Source organism: Leucoraja erinacea, chromosome 19, assembly GCF_028641065.1.
Source record: "Leucoraja erinacea ecotype New England chromosome 19, Leri_hhj_1, whole genome shotgun sequence".
Taxonomy (NCBI): Eukaryota; Metazoa; Chordata; class Chondrichthyes; order Rajiformes; family Rajidae; genus Leucoraja; species Leucoraja erinaceus.
This window is the reverse complement of record NC_073395.1, coordinates 31,801,871-31,821,745: the sequence shown is the minus strand read 5'-3', so window position 1 is coordinate 31,821,745 and position 19,875 is coordinate 31,801,871. Positions and strand designations below refer to the sequence as shown.

Below are 19,875 nucleotides of genomic sequence, written 5' to 3'. Positions count from 1 at the left end.
CCTTTGGGTAGTGTGAAGTAGTGGGCCAAATGTTTCCATGCTGTTTGGCTCCATGACTATCACTTTAAAACATATTTTAAGCATTAACCAAGGTAAAATAATAAAATAAATACTTATCCCCATTCCACGGGCCACAATTCCTGTGAAGTAAATGTTGTCTCACATTCAGTGCTGGATCTGACCTGCAGAAGGAACTCGGAGGTGATTTCCCCAGTGTAATGCTGAGGAATCCCAGTAAGACAGGTCTTGATGGAATGTCGTGACAGCTTTGGAAGCATCCATCACTTCTTAAACCTCTGAAGTCCGCAGTTTATTTCCATCAGGGCGTCTGAAGACTGATGACTCTCCTCAGAATCACCAGCCGCAGACAACAACATTCTGGACAATACCCATTTAATAATTAGAAAAAAATCTTTGTTATGTTATGTAAAGTTTGAAGCTTATATATTGTTCTGTTGATATCTTTGCAGAACTTTTCTTCTTTTAACACATAGTTTCTCACAGTAGGTGACTTATTTCCAAAAAATCTCTAGCTGGCTGGTGGAATACATTAACTCCAATTACATTTCTCTTGAGGCAAGCATCTCTCTAAAAATGACAGGGTGATCTGGAACTTGCTGCACGATGAAATGATAAGTGTATTAGTTTGAGCAGTGTGGATATTGCTTTTTTCCCGATATGTTTTACATTTAATAGTTTTGTCTTCTCATTTAATATGTCCCGGTCCCAACTATGCCACGAATCATCTACCATTTATAGTAAGAATCCAGAGAACTCTGAACGAAACACATAATTCTAGCCTTGGATTAAAATATAACAGTGAAGCATCAGTTCTGTTTCTATCATCATTTAATTTGTGAGATGAGACCATGGCTGGAAAGGCTCGCATTTCATTGCCCAGCCCCTATTACCCTTGAGACAGCGGCACTGTGCCATCTTCTTGAACTGCTTCAATCCTTCGGAGAAGGTGGGGTACAGATTCAATTCCAATATTTCGAACAAGTAACGTTGAAGAGATGGTAATATATTATCAAGTCAGGATGGCTTGCGACTTGGAAATGGAATTTACAAAATATTGCTTTCTCAGATGAATAATATATAGCATGTTCAGCAATTATATCGTTTGTGCACACAGAAAAGTTAAAATATAACCTAGAAGATTGGAAAAAGTTGATTGCTTTAACAGTTACTGAATAAAATTTAAACATTTTAAATGGAACTCATTCAAAATGTATTCCTTCACAGGTAACCTTATGAAATGAGGTCAGATTTGCCCAGATATTTGTTTAGGAGCTTATATTTTTAAATTGAAGCAGTGAAATACTCGTGCCTAAATTAATATTAATAATAAGGAAATTAATATTTTGTTATTGATTTAAAGGGCAGGAAAGAAGAAGCTGAAAAGTACTTTTTACGTTCAATCCAGCTTGATCCAAGTAAAGGAAATTGCTACATGCATTATGGTGAGTTTTTAACTTGCTGTTTTATTTTAAGATAAAACATTTTGTTTAATGCCATCCTTAAAATGCCACAAAATGTTTTACATCATTAACTTAAAATCTTGATTTTTTTTTAATTGCTTCATCCTCTTTGTGTAATGGTAACTAAATAAAGCCTTGAACATTTTGGTCCAGTGACAAACTCTAGAAGCTTCCAAGGATTTATGATCAAAAACATATTTTGTAAATATAGCTATTTAAATACTGCAAAAAACAAGTCACCAATTTTCTGCATGGCATTCAGTTTGCACATGGACAGTTTCCAGAATCAATATGATACATTGTTAAATGATCAGTTAACCTTAGTGGCTTTGGTAAATATTACCCAGAAAATTCTTGGGTCCGTTATCTAATTCTATGTTTTGTTTATAATCTCCTTATATTTGCTTTATCAATTTATTTAAATTGACTCAAAGTCAATGACAATATAAATGTGAACTGGCCAAATCTGACTTATTGTTACTTATAAATCTCATAAGTAAGATTGTTCAACTCTCAACTTTTCATATTTGTTTAATTCATTCTTATCACCAGCTATTCTTAAGTGCCCTTAGGAAAGGACATTTGAGTCTTCCGTTGAATGGTTGTAGTCTGTGTTTTGAATGTCCTCCAGCAATGCTGTTGAACAGGGAGTGTGAGCATTTTGACCGAAAGATGATACAGAAGTGGCAACATATTTCACATTTAGGATGATGTTGTGGTTGGGGAGATCCCTTTCAGTTATGCATTCCCATATGGTAAAGTCACAGGACTTGTGAAGCCCTTTTGAAGAAGATTTGGCAATCATATCCTTTGGATGATACAACCAACATTGCGAATGAGGCAGTAGCAGAAAGCGTGAATGTTAAGGTGATTTGTGTAGGAAGGAACTACAGGTGCTGATTTAAACTGAGGGCTGCCTTACTAATGTTAAGGTGACGTATTTCAATCCAGCCACCCCACAACTAATTCATAATCTGTAAATAGTGGAAAGGCTTTGAGAAGACAGGAGGAAAATCAGTTGCAATGGAGCTCCCGGTTTACAAACTGGCTTTACACCTTTTAAGTGACTCATCCGGTTATGTTTCTGACCAAAGGTCATGCCATGGATGTTGATATTAGGGCATTTGGTGACTGCAATGCCATTGAGTGTCAAACGGAGATTGTTTGTAACATCTTGTTGAAGATGGTCACTGTTTGGTGCTCATGTAGCACAAGTATTAATTGCCATGCGTTAACCTGTCGCTGGATGTTTCCCAGGGTTTCTGTATCCAGCTCGGGCTGCATCAAATGAGCATTGGTGAGCAGGGTTTTGCTGAGTGCATGCTTGATAGCTTTGTCAACAATTCCTTTCTTCACTTTGCTGCTGATTGAGTGTTGATCAGGGTTTAATTAGGTAGAATGGCTTTAATTTACTTTTATTGGACAAAACCTAGAATTTTATTTTGTTTGTGAGCTGTGTTGAAAAGTGAGGCTAGAGGATTGCCTGCAACAAGCGTACACAGTTTTCACACTGCAACCAGGATGTTGTCAGTGGCTATGACTGTTAATGTAAGCCTTGCACTCAGTCTTTTCTTAATACCATGAGGATTGAATCAAGTTTGCTGAAGCCTGGCTTCCAAGACATTGGCAGTTGTGATGGGTCATCTATTTCGAACATCTAGCAGGAAGTGGTGGCAAATATTGCCTCCATCATTATTGAGACGCATTTGGGGGAGATGTCCCTCTGATTGGACCAAACAGCCAAGCTATGCAAAGTATGATAATTGGGTTCCTATCAATAAATTGCATACAATTAAAATAAGTTAATTCAACTTAGGCTGTTGAGATATGGACCATTGATTATAGCTGGAGTATCAGTACCTGTAATTCTTGGATTGGTGTTAGGAACATTAAAAACAGAAACATTTGTGGTGTCCAGTGAAGTTACTTCTGTGATTTGGGGATATTATTCCGAGATCCCGTTGAACAAATCAAATGAAAATAATGTTAAAAAATAATAATTTTCTCAACCTTCTGATCAAGACTTAATACTTTAAAACTCTCTTCTAACATCTCGTAAATGGATTATAAAGCATGTTACAGTTTTGGGCTCTGTTTAACGTGATAAAGCTGTTCCTCTTTAAATGTATGTAGCAGAGTGCATTGACATGCTGATGTTTTCACCATGTGTAAATGCTGAACCAGAGTTTGACCCCTCCCTCCCTCCATTTCCATCACCTCCCCTCCCCCTCACCTACTCTGTTGAATGTCTGGTTTCGGGTTTAGCTGCTATCGTGAAATGCATAGCAGCAGCAAGGTCAGACCACGTTTGGGCTACTCCCGTATGTTTATCAGCAGCTGGTTCAGAATAGTGTCTTAAGCCACAATTGGCACATGGCCCAGGATCAAGAATGAGACATAAAATAATAAAGCTACTTACCCTTAAATAATAATAAAAATAATAAAGTATAGCCTTTTAGTTTATTTTTAATACTAACAATATCCATCAAAATTCCAAAGATTGCATTTGTGTTTATAGATTAGATAGGGCTGGACTGAAGGACATACAGCATGCCACACACGGTCTAAAATTCAGCTGGGAAACTCCAACTTGTTTAAAAGTTTACTCATTTGGGAAAAAAAAAATCCTGATTACTATTTAAACAGAACCTCTGAAATTCCTAGCAGCTCACTCTTTGAACTTTTCATCACAAGCTATGATTGTAAACTGTTTAGGTGCAATTCATTCCATGAACAAAGTGAAGCTGATAGATTTTGAACCAGTGAATTTAAAAGAAAAATTGACACCAACTTGCCATTTACTTAACAATGCTCATTCATAATTCCAGAGATGCTGCCTGGCCCGCTGAGTTACTCCAGCATTTTGTGTCTATCTTCATAATTCTTGAACCTCTCTGTGTTGTTTCAATAGGGAGTACCTTTCTTTATTTGTATCCATGATATTTGCCAGCTTCTCGAATATCAGAAGCATTGTTCACGTAAAAAAAAAAGATTTAAGGTTTGTGCCTAGACAAGGAGGATTTTTTGATGAATGTCACCTGGGGTCTATTTCTGTTGCTGTCCCATGAAATTTGAGGAGTTGAATATTTCAAATGTATTCAGTATCAGACTTAAAGTAATACACATTTATTACATGCCACCTTTTATCACCTCTATACTCTGGCATGATGGCAGACAATATATAATATCAGAAACACAACTAATTTGTGCACTGCTCGCTTTTCACAAAAATACAACAATTATGACCATTTCATCTTACTTTAATGATGTTGGTTGGTGGAAACATATTCATCAGGAAACCAGCGAGAACTGCCTTAGTCTTTTTCAAATTGGTCCCATGGTATTCTTTATGAACTGGAACGGTTTAATATCTCTTCTGAAAGACACTATTATTAAAAATTATCAACTGAGAATGCATCTTAATCTCTGGACCACATAGCGTATCAGCTGAAATTTTATGTTCCATTCTCCGAATCAGGATTAATGGACCTCTCCATGCCAGAATGCAGCAAGACCCAGAAAACGTGCAGCTGAAGCATGCACGTAACATTCACACCTAGTAGGGTGCATGGAATAACCATCTCCAGCAAGATAGAGTCAAACAACATTCAACAGTATTACTTTGGCCAGGTCCTTTCATATTCTCATATTCACTGTTGGTCAGAAACATTATTGGTTAGGACATAAATGTTGTGGCTATAAAAGCAGACCATCCTGTGACAGATTACATGACTGGCTGCCTATAAACTTTCCAACAGCTTCTAGGTACATCAGGAGTGTGAGTAAATATTCTCCACTTGCTTGGATGCCTTTGTGCACCTTCATGAAACATCCACAGTATTCAATGTGGCATCTTCCCATCATCTTCTCAAATGCATTTGGGGGTATGCAGTAAATGTTGTCTTTGCCAACAATAGTCGATTTCCATAACAAAGAAAAATATGGCATTCACAGCCTTCTGATTCAGAGATAAGACTGCAATCATTGAACCATGACTGAAACTTTTTAAAATTTAAACTGGTGGTTACTTTTTTTAGATTATTGAAAATTAAGTTGCCAGATATAAAATTCAGACAAGCTTTTGAAATTTGAGCTGAAACTCTGAGGAGTCAAAGTTAGGGTAACTCTCTGGTGAACTGTGGAGGGAGCTGTGCACTTTGGTCTTTTTTTTTGCAAACTGATATTCTTTCTTCACTCTCAGATGGATGTTAGCTATTCTATTTTGAAAAAGGCGAAAGGTGAAAGATTTAATATGAATCTAAGGAGCAACCTCTTGATACAAAGGGTAGTGGGTATATGGAATGAACTTGCTGGAGAGAGTAGCCGAGGCAGAAACTATAACAACATTTAAAATGTTTGGTTTGGTTGAGGACAGGACATGTTTGGAGTCCCGTGTACCGAGGTACAGTGAAAATATTTTGTTGCTTGCCAACCAGTCTGTGAAAAGACAATACATGATTACAATCGAGCCATTCACAGTGTACAGATATATGATAAAGGAAATAACGTGAATGACGTTTAGTGCAAGATAAAGCTAGTAAAGTCTGATCAAAGATAGTCCGAGGGGCTCCCATTAGGTAGATAGTAGTTCAGGACTGTTTCGACGTGGTAGGATGGTTCAGTTGCCTGATAACTGCTAGGAAGAAACTGCAGGGGCAGATGGAGTCCTAAGGGAGGACTGGCAAGTAAATACTTAACGAGGATCTACCAGAGTTTGGTTCTCAGAAGCAGACTGAGATCTCTACAGGTTACATGAAAGCACGTCCTACGGACAGCCAAAGATTACTTCAGCAGGCGAGGCATACAGATGGCCGAGGCTACTTAGACAAATCAAAATCCCAAACAAATGTTTTGGATGTTCATTGCTTTTTGATACTCTTATGCATTACACAGCAAATGTGTGGATGAAGCCAATACAAAAACCACAACGTTTGCAAGGCATATTGTAATTCTTTCATTTTCATCCACCTTATGTTTTTCTGAGAAGCTAAATTGTGTGGAACAGTCTTTCCAATGTAATTTTTAGGCACTCGCACTGAACTGGTGAAATTGTAATGGAATGAAGTCTAATGATTTGCAGATTAATGCAAATATATTCATAATAAGAAGGTATCTGATTTTCAAGTGAATTATTTAGCAGTTCTCACCTTGTGTAGTCTGCATTAGATCATGAGGATCTTTGGGTTTCTGCTCATTAAATATTACGTCTATATGAGGAGGTGTACAGACACAACGAGGGAACTATATCAACACTAACATAGATGAATTAAGAACATTTTATCCAGGTATCTCACTTCCTCAAAAACTTTAGAAAAATCCACATTGCTTGGGTTAAAATTAACTCTTTCCCCTCCAAATGCATGAAACAAAAATCATTCGGAAATATGACCACGAGCACAGGGATTTCCACTTCTAGTTCTGACCCCGTTGACAGTGAAGACATAGTAAAGTGCAAAACGGGTATTAAAAGAAATAAAATGAAGAGCATTTATATGGGGTAATTTATGTTCCTTTTTAAGGCATCCTGAAGCACTTGGCACCAATGGAGTATTTTTTGAAGTGGAGTCGCTGCTGTATTGAATGAGCTGTCAGGTGGCACAGTGGCATAGCCATTAGAACTGATGCCTCACAGCGCCAGAGACCCAGGTTCAATCCTGACCTCGGGTACTGTCAATGTGGAGTTTGCATGCCCTCCCTTCTGGGAGCTCGGGTTTCCTCTTGCATCCCAAAGACGCGTGAGTTTGTAGGGCTAATTGGCCTCAGTAAATTGCCTCTGACGTGTAGGGAGTGGATGAGAAAGTGGGATAACATAGACCTTGTGTGAACAGGTGATTGAATTGAATTTCCTTTATTGTCATTCAGACCTTTCAGTCTGAACGAAATTTCGTGCCTGCAGTCATCATACATACAATAATAGACAACAGAACAGACAGTAAACACAAATTAACATCCACCACAGTGAGTCCACCAAGCACCTCCTCACTGTGATGGAGGCAAAAATCTTAGGGCTGCAGTCTCTTCCCTCCTCTTCTCCCTCTGCGCTGAGTCGATACCCCACCGGGCGATGGTAAATCAGTCCCGCAGCTCACCGAGCTCCGCGAACGGGGCGGTTCAAACACCGCGGCCCGGGGTGGTCGAAGCTGCCGCCCTCCAGTCCAGCGGACGCAGCTGTTGACGATGTCGTCCACTGGCCCCCGGCCGAACCCCGGACTCAGGCCGCCGCCGCCAGAACGCCGTCTCAGCCACCGGAGCACCGTTCCAGCCCCGAGCCGGGTCGCCCTCACATGAGCGTCTCAGCCCCGCGCCAGGCCGCCCTCACGTGAGCGCCGTTACCCTCGAGATGGGCCGCCCCGACGGGAGTGCCGTTCCACCCTCGAGCTGGGCCGCCCCCACAGGAGCGCCGTTACCCTTGGGCTGGGCCACCCCCACGGGAGCGCCATTTCCCTCATTATTTGGCGTGTGCTCGTTGGTGCTCATGATGTTTCTTTCAATCAAGCAATTGATCAATGTCAATGTTTAAACATCAGTGATGTTGAGGGTGGCATAAATGTTAGGCTGATCGCCATTTTTGATTTACATGCTCTCTCCTGAAGCGATGACCTTGCATCTTTAATGCCCACTTAAGAGTACAGGTATAGATTCAGTTTAACATCTCTGAAATACAAGCTTTCTCGCAGTGCAACACTGCCTTTCTAAAGGATCAGCTGAGATAATTATGCTTGTTCCTGGAGTGGGAGGTGAACTTTGTACCTCGGTGTTCTGTGAGGTGAATTACAGCTGATGCATGCAAGGCACTTCTGGAAATGGCTCCAGTGTGGGTCAATCTCCGCTATACTTTGGTTCCAAGTGGATGGATTGACCATTGAGAAATAGTTTAGTTTGCCAGTCCATATAATCATTCCCTGCTTCCAAAGAAAAACGTGGATTTTTTTAAATGTTTTCTCGTAGGTCAGTTTTTGTTGGAGGATTCCCGCCTGATGGAAGCGGCTGAGATGGCAGAGAAAGCGGCAGATCTGGACAGCACGGAATTTGATGTTGTCTTTAATGCAGCCCACATGCTCAGGTTAGTTCTTTCCTTGCAGGTTATTGCTCCAGTGAATTGATTTGCAGTAGGCTTTTTGTCACCACAGATTCTGTTGTCATCTTGGGGGCAAGTAGAAACAAATTCCTCAAAGGAAAGGATTTGAAAGTTAACATGGCAGTCTTTTCAAATCCATTAAAACAGCTACAGGATCATGCAGTAATTCTGTATCCCTCTGTGTCTAATTTAACTTGAATGTTGAGTATACTAAAGCATTTATTTAAAAAAAATATAGGTGTAATTGATCTGAGTGACCTTGCATGGAGCTCTGAAGGGCAGGTTGGGGTAAGTGCTCTGCTGGCATAAAGGAAGGAAACAATACACTTTTGGAGCTTGTCTGTTTTTTGATGAATTTCACTAGCAAATGGATAAAGTTAACCTTTACATGCCATGTAAAACTTTTCATTCATAGTTGTTAAACAGATTGGGTTAAAAAAAAAACACAGTTGAGAACAATTCCATCCATTACTAACTTACACTTGAAAACACTTCATCAATCTGTGGCATATAGTATTATTGATAATTTGAAACAATTCCTTTACCGGCTAGCATTAATCTACATTAAATCCTCTAATAATTATGTTTGGAAGGTACAGGAATAGCAATGTTCTGTAAAACTGAAAAGTTAGACATGTTGGTGCGTATTTGAAGCTGAAATGTGGACTTGTATTTAAATTGTGACCTTTCATAATTGCTGGAAAGATCAGTCTGGAGAAACAATTGTTTATCAAGTGCAGTGAAATGGTATGCATATCCTCACCCACTGAATTAAAATTGGAAAGAATCTGCTAATCTCTGTACGGTTTTGAAAAACCATTAAAATTAGTGCATTTCAAAATGACAAAAATTTCCAAATTAACATACCCTTATCACTTTAGACTTTAGTCTTTAGAGATACAGCACGGAAACAGGCCCTTCAGCCCACTGAATCCCGACCCATTAGCGATCACCTGGTACACTGACACTATCCTACACAGTAAGGACCATTTAACAATTTTACTGATGCCAATTAACCTACAAACCTGTACGTCTTGGGAGTGTGGGTTAAATCAGCAGCACCCGGAGAAGATTTACACAGTCGCAGGGAGAATGATTAAACCCAGTACCGACAGCACCCATAGTCAGGATTGAACCCATGTCCTTGGCGCTGTAAGGCAGCAACTATACCTCGGCACTAACATGCCACCAAGCGACACTGTGCCGCCCACGTTGAAATATATAGAATATAAGGCAATATGTAAAATACTCAGAAAATCAGATAGCATCCCTAGAGAGAGAAACAATTAAGACTTGGATTGATGACCTTTCATCGGAAGTGTTTGAAAATGTTTTGGCTTTGGTGAAACAGAGATTGTTTCTCCTGGCTGTCTAGAATTAGGAGTCATAACATCATAATAAATCAGTCCTGAACAATCAGGACTAAGATGAGGCAAAAATAGCTTCATTTAGGATGTAATGGATCTTTAGCATTCTCTCCAATATATCTCTCAAGTGTATTCCAAATTGGACTCAATGGTCTGAAATTTCTTGGACCATTAGGCAACCGCACTCCTTTCTCACCCTTGAGCTAAATACACTCATACACTCATACAAGCAAATCTCTTGTGAGAACTTTCTGAAAGTAACTGGCTCTGACCAGATGAGCAAGGCTTTCCAATTGTACGTTTGACATTAAAAATGAAGCCTTATTGAATGTGAATGAATGGCGTGGACTTTCACAAATATTTACACATATTCAAAAAACATAACAAACTATTAATATTATTGAAAAGTCACAACAATTCAAACAAACTGCAACACCAGAAAATAATTGAAAAGTACCTCTTCGATTAGAAAGATGTACAGTAAATTTCAAAAAAAAATAATCAATTTCCATTCGCAGCCATTCCCCTCCAATGCAATGACTGGAGACACCAAATCTGCCCCGGAACGAACAAAGAGCAATTCGACATGCAGCTTTCTAAGCAAAACTGGAGAAATTGTCGCAAGGTGATGCCGTGTTGCAGGAGGGCATTCGTTTAGGAGCATAACGGGAATGATAGTGATGGGAATTATAATTTCTAACATAAACAAATAGATCATAAAAAAAATGAACCATGCACCCTGGTTTATTTCCAGGATGGGTGACAAGATTAGACCACACTGAAGGGCCTGTCCCACTTAGGCGATTTTTTTCCAGCGACTACAGTCGACTAGCCTGCTGCCACATGGTGGCGAGGTGACGCCTGTATTGTCGTGAGTAGTCTTCTCAAGCGCCTAAAAAGTCATAACGCTTTTCTGGATTTTGAAATATGCAAAAGTTTTTGGCGACTGTGGGTTTGACGTAGCTTGTCTTCTCCTGTTGTTGGTGCTGTCGTAGGTTGTTGCCAGCATGACGCAGGTTATCGCCCGGTGACGTTGGTTGTTGCCGGGTGCTGACTTTGGTGAATTCCATTGGCAACTATCTACGTCAACCGCCGACCGAATTGTCTTCAGTTGTCGCCGACAGGGTCGTTGCTTGTCGTAGCTTGTCGCGGGTGGGTTGACTTTGGTTGTCGTAGGTGTGGTCGTAGGTGGACGTCCTGATGGGTCGCCAGTTGTGAGTAGCTTGCCGTAGCTTGACACCAACTAAGTGGTAGGTTGTCTTGGCTTGTCGTAGAGAGTGTCATAGGGGAGGGGTCCAGTCGCTGCTTGTTCAGCACCCTGCTATGACTGTGATAATTGCCGGTAGTCGCTGAAAAAATCGCCTAAGTGGGACAGACCATTTGGAATGTTGTATACAATACAATTGACATTTTTAACACCAATTCAGATTCTGGGGAAATTGCAGAGAGAATTTATCAGTATAAAACCAGAAAAACTGGCGTACATACAAGACAACAAAGAATGAGTAGATAAGGTCTCAAGGAAAGAAGGCTGACGGATGATTTGATAGAGGTTTTTAACCTTATGAATGGTTTTGATAGAGAGGATATATCGATAATTTTTCACTTGTGAGGAAGAGCAAAACTACAGGCTAGTTACCAGGAAATTTAATACCAAATTAAAAAATACCACGGTTGGGCCAGATGCACTGATAATGTAGTAAATATCAAATATAATCTTATATATGACCTCCCAGAACGTAAACATGCATGTTGACACAGTTGGCTCAAGCTTTCTGATGATTACATGGGGAAAAGTCAGTAGTTTAACATGGAACTTTATCAGGAAGACTTGGATGAATAGATTTTTAGGATATCTTGGAAACCAATGAGATATGGTAGATAATTGGAATTTATGTTGAAACTCAGCCATGTTAGATTAAATAGTGGAACATCCTCAGGATATGAGTAGAACTCATATCTCATATTTAAGGACAGCACAGTAACGCAATGGTAGAGATGCTGCCTTACAATGCTGGAGATCCGGGTTCGATTCTGACTACGGATGCTGCCGACATGGAGTTTTTATTTACTCCCTGTGATCGCATGGGTTTCCCCCAGTAGCTCCGTTTTCCTCCCACATTCCAAAAATGTGTAGGTTTTTGGGTTAATTGGCTTTTGTAAAATTGTCCCTGGTGAGTAGGATATAGAACTAGTCTATGGGGATCACTGGTCAACCGGACTAAGTGGGCCTCTTTCCACGATTGTACATGTTTACAGTTCCCAGTTCACGCAGGCACCTTTCCAGCGCGAAAACAGGCCCTTCGCTCACTGAGTCCATGTTGACCAACGATCCCTGCACGTTAACACTGTCCTACACTTGGAACAATTTTTACTCCTTTTTTAAATACACCAAGCCAATTAACCTACAAACCTGTACGTCTTTGGAGTGTGGGAGGAATCCAAAGTTCTCAGAGAAAACCCACGCAGGTCACGGGGAGAATGTACAAACTCCGTACAGACAAGCACCCGTAGTCAGGATAGAACCCAGATCTTCGCCGCTCTAAGGCAGATGCTCTACCACTACGCTAGTGCCACTGTGCTTATTTAGTCATAAACAATATTTAGCACAACAATAACATGTGGTTTTGCTACAATGGACAAGCCCCGCGTATTTTGCGCGTGAGTTTAGTTCATCTGTCACTTGTACAACAACTTCACAATCTTCCATTTATTTTAAGACTCTATCTTTCACTATGTGTATATAAAGGTGCAGACAGCACCCGTAGCCAGGATCGAACCCGGGTCTCTGACACTGTAAGTGCTGTGAAGCAGCAACTCTACTGCTGCGCCACCATGCACCCAAACTAAACAAAGAACCCGGAGCAGAAGTGTGCTCTCCTCATGCTCCTAATTCTAATGCTACACAGGTATAGGCTCAAGAATATCCTGCAAACATCTAGAATGCCAAGTTAATAACCAGTGAACTGCATCTGGAATTGGCTGCACATAGTAAAATCCCATGTTTGAACATTTATTGCAGTCACCATTTCTGCAGTCATCAGTTTTACATTCTACATAAAATAATCGTTTGTAGAGAACTCAATTTATCATGTTTACAGTTCCCTGTTCATGCAGGCATCTTTGCATCAGCTGCATGATTTAATGTATTTGCATATTCTATCAAGTTGTGGAAAACCTAAATGCAATGGCACATGTTCACGTGGTACAGGAAATTGGGTAAAGGAAAAGTTTTACTGTCAGTTCCTGATGAACGAACATAATTGATGGCGAGCGCGTTGATGCTATCAAGCAACATCAGGTACTTGTGCTGTACTATGTGTTGCATTTCAAAGTTAATCAAGATAGCTGTCCTATATTTGATCAAGCATTACTTCAGAATTGCTGCTATTTTTCTTTAAATGCTATATTAAAATCAGAGCTGATGATGAGTGAACACCAAAACTTACAGCAATAAGTCATAAGAAATGATAAATGGAACAGTCAGTTAGTCTCCTAATTTCAGATCTGTGGAATAATTTCTCCAAGTTTGTTCAGTCCCTGTGCTGCCCAATATTTAAAAGTGCTGTACTATGAACTGGGTGATGGGATCATGGGTCAAATAAGTTTCTCACAATGAATTAAAACCACCAGGAAATTACTACAGAGGCAGCGAGTAAACATGGCTTGCTGACCTGAGACCATCTTGCAGTGGAGAGCTCATCACTAATGTTAAAAGTAAGTGCATTCACAGATTCACCAAAATAAATAAATCGCTCTGTGGGCTCAGTACCACCTCCTAATGTTTCCTGGAGGAAGACCGAGGTGAATTAATCATTTGCAGAAATGAAAAGATTGTTGAGCAATAGAGGTTCTAAACTTTAAAAGTGCTAGTATTTGTAAATAAACATCAGGTGAAAACATTCTGAATTTATTGTGAAAGTTTAGATTGGACTTCAATTAAAACCTCTAACTTTGAAGCTTCATTCACCTCTTAGAATCTATGTTTGACTGCCTTTTCTAAGTAAAATAACAGTAGTTATGGAATCAGAGTCACCTGCAGGGGAAATTAGATGAAGCCAAGGAAAGTATAAGTTGTCTGAATTGGGAGACTTGATGTTACACTTTTATTCTGGCACTCCTGCTGTAATATTGACAAATTACCTTTCAAATATTCAACATGTCCGGTGTACCTGCACACTCACATGTGATCTTTGATCACACTAGGTTTCTGCAGATGAGTTACTGCTCAGTTGTGGTTCAACAAAACTGGTATATATTTTGTAAAAATGTAGCACATTTTAACTTAGAGCATGAAGCATCAGAATGTTCCTGATGTGTTTATTTTTTGAGTAATTCTAGTAAGATGGCTTTAATAACCCATTCTTAGTTACGCAAAGATATTAGGAGATATAAAACATAGAACCTACAACAATAGAGCACAGGACTGGGCCCTTTGGGCCACAATTTTTGTGCCAAACCTGGTACCTTAACCTGACTTAAACTGATCTCATCTGCCTGTTCATGATCCATAGCCCTATATTCTCTGTATTTCCATGTGCCTACAGAAAAGCCTCTTAAACACCACTGTTGCATCTGTCTCCACCACCAACCCTGGCAGTGCAGTCCAGGCCCCCACCACTCTCTGTGTAAAATACTTGCCCCACACATCTCCATTAAACTACCCCCCTCTCACCTTATAACTGTGCCCTTCTCTAGACGCAAGACTAAATTTAATGTTTAACATCTTTACAACATTCCACTGCTGTTAGGATGACCAGAAGATAGACACAAAATGCTGGAGTAACTTAGTGGGTCATGGCAGCATCTTCGGAGAAAAAGAATAGGTGATGTTAAGGGGTCGAGACTCTTCAGACTGAAGAAGTCTGAAGAAGGGGCCTTGACCCATAATGTCACTTATTCCTTTCCTCCAGAGATGCTGCTGACCTGGTGAGTTACTCCAGCATTTTGTCTTTCTTCGATGTAAATCAGTAACTGCAGTTCCTTCCTACACAGTTAGTATGACAGGCATGTATTACCGACACAAGATAGTGTGGAGCCACCTGTTTAAGTCATTACAGTTCCTACAGATGAAACAATTTGTACAGGACTGTTGGTGAGAGAATTGTAGCATTTAGATGCAGCAACAATGAGAGACCAGTGATATAGAAACATAGAAAATAGATGCAGGAGTAAGCCATTTGGCTCTTTGAGCCAGCACCGCCATTCAATATGATCATGGCTGATCATCCAGAATCAGTACCCCTTTCTTGCTGTCTCCCCATATCCCTTAATTCCGTTAGACCTTAGAGCTAAATCTAACTCTCTCTTGAAAACATCCAATGAATTGGCATCCACTGCCTCTGTGGCAGAGAATGCCAATATAATTGGATATATATTCAAGGCAAGTGGTGAATGATTTGGTCGGGAGCCTGAATGTGATGGTAATCCTATGTGCTTCAAGCCTTCGTCTTGGGTTTGGAAGCTCCTGTCAGAGTAGCTTAGACATGCAAATAATGCATTATGTAGATGCAATATGCTATTACAATTGTGCAGTGGTGATGGAGGGAATAGATATTTATAGTGGGTAAGGGTGGCAATCAATTGGGCTGCATTTTTCTGGATGATGTCCAGCTTCCTGAGTGTTTTTGGAATTGCATTAATCCAGGAAGGTAATCCCTTGCACTTCTGACTAAGTCATACAGCATGTGTTAAGCAAGAACTGCAGATGCTGGAAAACTCAAAGATAGACAAAAATGCTGGAGAAACTCAGTGGGTGAGGCAGCATCTATGGAACGAAGGAATAGGTGACGTTTTGGGTCGAGACCCTTCTTCAGAAACGTTACCTATTCCTTCGCCTCATAGGCGCTGCCTCACCCGCTGAGTTTCTCCACTAGGTCATAGAGCATGGTACTAATTAACATGCCATATTTATATCACCTTGCACTGAAGTGCATATGATACAGCCGTTGGGATTATCGTCAATAATATTTGCGAACAAAATGTAGAAAAATTAGTTTGGCAGAAGTTCTGGGTAAAACATGGATGCCATGTGGGATACCTTTGCTTCACATCTTTTTAGCGAGACTTTGGAAGATTAGTTCCTTATTTTGCTGCGAGTGAGTTTTGCAAGTTGCAGGCTACACGTTACAACAATATCTGTTGTGAATGGCTGCTGCACATGGGATGACACTGGAACAATGTATGGTAGTGACAATGAGATCTGGAAGTACCCAGTCCATTTTCTCAATGGGTGGGAAAAATTCAACAGGAAACATGCACAAAGGTGATTTATGGCTTCAATGTAGGTGCAAGTGGATGCAATTTCTAGGTACATTTGTTTTCTTTTTGAGAAATTCAGCAGCTTTCATGCTTATTTTCCATTGCCACTTTCAAATCTCAGCAATTGTGAAATTCATTTTGACCAGCCACTTGATCTTGGATCGTGAAGTCTCTTCTGGGCTTGTAATAAGATAGTCCTTAAAAATCATTGATATTCTTCATCACATTCATTGTCATCTAATCAAATTACATTCATCATGTCTTCATACTCTTCTCTTCTCAAGGAAATGTTCTGTTTCCTCTTGAAATAATTCATCAACTCTTTGACAATAATGGTCTTAGAACAAAAATGTTCAGACAATTCAAGATTCAAGAGAGTTTTTGACAATGAAATTCTTGCTTTGCTTCAGCACAGCAGAATATAATTGACATGAATACAGAACAGATCAGTGTGTCCATATACCATTATATAAATATATACACACATGAATAAATAAAACAGATTAAAGTGCAAATAAACGGATAATGGGCTATTGATGTTCAGAGTTTTGTTCAAGTTGAGTTTAATAGCCTGATGGCTATGGGACGCTGTAGTCTTCAGGCTCCTGTACCTTCTATCTGAAGGTAGCGGCGAGATTTCCACTGTGTTGATTTACATTGTGGTCACCTTTATAAACCTGGGTCCTTACTTTGCAATTGCACTGTGCATGCAAAATACTTATCATTACCTTTCATCATTTGGAAAGACCTCTACCATATCATCATTACATTTCTCAGCTCTGATTTGTAATATATTAATTTAATGTTGAGATGAACGACAGTTGTCGGGAATCTAACTTACATTGTTTTTTTCCTAGCGGTAACTTCTCGTCTTGAAAAAGCTCTTACAAATTTGTGTTCCATCTTTCATATTGTCTTAATGTCTTCATAGCAAGTGATAAAAGTTAGGCGTGCTGCAGTCAGAATATTCCATCTCAGGACTTGTTATATTTAGCAGCATTCACTTATATATTTCATATGTCAGACTGTAGACAAGCATACGATTTTCCTTTAGTTCAAATCTTAACCAGGTATATTGCTGCCTTTCATGCATTTTGGCATTATCAAGATCCCTTGATAATTAACTTAATATTAATGATAATTTAAATTGTGTCACTTTCACTCCTCTAGACTTCCAAATGATTTGGTTTCATACTTTTCTACGCTGCACTGTCTTCCTGCCATCTTCTTCTTCTTGCATACGGCGTGCACAGCCTAAAGTTGTAGGACAACTTGTTCTATTTGATCTTATTTGATTGTGCATGCTGGGTTGATTGCATTCGTCGAAACAGGGCGGACCACGTGAAGGTTGCAATCTTCCACCCCTCTTCCTGCCATCTTCTCTGCATACTCTTTTATTCTCCTACAATCTGTCATCATTTGTCATAGCTCCTTAAAGTTTTAATTTCAACATTTCTTTTGCAACTTTTTAATTGTAGCTACATCATGAAAACAACTTTGCATACAAATCACAATGCTATTTAATGATAAGAAACTTTCTAATAGCTTTAACCTTTGTTTTTTTTCTCCCTTGAGGCCGGAGGAAGAAATTGTAGAAGGTTTTGTTGATTTGGATTTTTAAAATTCTCTGCATTATTGTAACTGGTATTCTGGGCAGTGGGCAGATGCTATAGACCTGCACGGGAAGGTAGATACTCCCGCCCCCACGATTCTCGGGCAGATGGGGCTGTGTCAGCCTGGGAAGGCAGTCCATCTCAGAGAAGGAAAACACTGATTTAAAACCTCCACTGCCTTGTGGCCAAATCCAGTCATGAAAAGACTCCAGGAGTAAACCTCAAGAAAATCCGGATCGGAGCCCCTAAGGCAGTTTGTCGTTGTGGCAGCTCCTGCAACCTCGCTCAGGCAGCTGCTGTGACGGTGCTGGCGCCAAACTGTAACGGCCCTGCTGTTCCTTTGGATCGATCAGCGACGTGGAGAGGGGGGGACGTGCTGCATGAGCAACAGCCTGTTCTCCATATGACTTCGCCCAGGCTTGCATCCGGCCACACATCATCTGCTGCTCTAGCCGAGGTTTGGAGCAAGCAGCCAACAACTAGGATGCATCACCCATGGCCAGTCATGACCGAGGGGGGCCTACAAATGGTGTTCTGTTCAACTTTTAACACCTGCCTAGTGAATTGAAGGATTGCACTTGATCATGGATTTTACTCAATTGTAATTACATTAATATCTTAGTTGTGAATTCTTCTGCAATGATTGTTCAACGTAGCTCAGCCGTCAGCAAAAACCTTTGAGCACAGGGATCAAAACCGTGGGACTCCTCATCGAGATAGATTAAGGACAGAAATATATCATCTGTTTTATTATTCCTTCTGATAGAAAACTATTGGCAACAAACACTCCAAATAGTATGGCTCACATGGGACTTCAATTAAAGCACGATTAACTGGCTAGTATTGAAGGATTCTTTGCTTCCAATGGATCAATGCCAATGTTCATCAATGTTCAATTCCTCCACAAAATAGTAATAAACATGTTTGTAACAGTTAGTGAATGATTGTGAGCAATGATAAGCATTATGTGGAAAATAAATCTTTGGGAAGTTTTACGTGAAAGAAGCATCACCTTAAATGCACTGTGGTTGCTTTAACTTGCATATATTTAAAAAAACACACTGTAAAACTGGAAATATATATTACATCCAACGAACTTAGGAAACAACAATCAGCTTGTTCCTCACAACTGCTACTGCCAAAATTGAATAAAGACATTATAAAGAAACTCCCCCAGTGCATTTGGTGCCATTTATGCTATCCAATGTTTAAATAAGTTTGCAATATGATCTAGTAATAGACTACGTCCTCAGGGGTCAGTTTCATTAAGGCACTGTTAAGTGTAGCCTGTATAGACCAGTGTGCTAAATCAATCACTTAGCCGTGGTGAGACTGAGGATGTTACAATTGGCCTCAAGTCAGGGAGGGGAAAGTAAGCCAGGGTTCGCAAGCCTGAGGAAGCACTGATTTAGCTCAATGATTCCCTATTGTAAAGTATTCGTAAATGGACTTTGCACCAGATGGAAGGCTTGGTCCTAATACACAGTTCAGCTGTGTAACACACTACTAGAAGCAGTCTCAGTTCACTCGTGAAGAATGGAGCGCCTCAATCAGGCACATGAAGGGTGATGGCACCTATGGAACCAATTCCTCAAGGTGAGGAAGAAGGGAAACTGTAATGTGTGAGTAGGTCTAAAGTTATAGTTGTTATAGGTAATAATGTAGTTTCCTAAATTATTATTAAGTTTGCACAAATTATTTGCAAAGTGTTTACAGTGTGTAGATGTTACCACTTAATGCAGGAATTAACACAAGTGTTATAATTCCTATTGATTTGGGTCCAATTGAAAAAGTCCAATGTGTTATGTAAAATGCGATAAGCATGTCTGTGACTGTCATCGTTCTTTTCTCACACTTTTGAAAACTTTGCAAAAGTGCACCCTCCTCGCTGAACATCTGGCAGCATTGTTAGCGTTTCCATCTGAAATACAAATCACTTATAAGACACGTGTCCAAAGTCAGATTTCATTTCAATTGAAAATTATTATTTTTTTGTTCCTCAGACAAGCTGGCCTGAACAAAGCAGCTGAGAAACATTATGGATTGGCAGCGGGACTTCGACCCAATGTAAGTGA

The 19,875-nt window shown here is 39.9% G+C and overlaps 1 protein-coding gene across 2 annotated transcripts in view; it reads left to right on the top strand.

Moving 5' to 3' along the window:
* LOC129706449 (protein O-mannosyl-transferase TMTC2-like) overlaps positions 1–19,875 on the top strand; it is a 172,698-nt gene that overhangs the window by 140,382 nt on the left and 12,441 nt on the right. For both annotated transcript variants that reach the window (XM_055650758.1, XM_055650759.1), the window contains 3 exons: positions 1,382–1,463; positions 8,430–8,544; positions 19,804–19,867. In XM_055650758.1, coding sequence (XP_055506733.1) covers positions 1,382–1,463; positions 8,430–8,544; positions 19,804–19,867 — 261 coding nt within the window. The remainder of the gene's footprint in view (positions 1–1,381; positions 1,464–8,429; positions 8,545–19,803; positions 19,868–19,875) is intronic.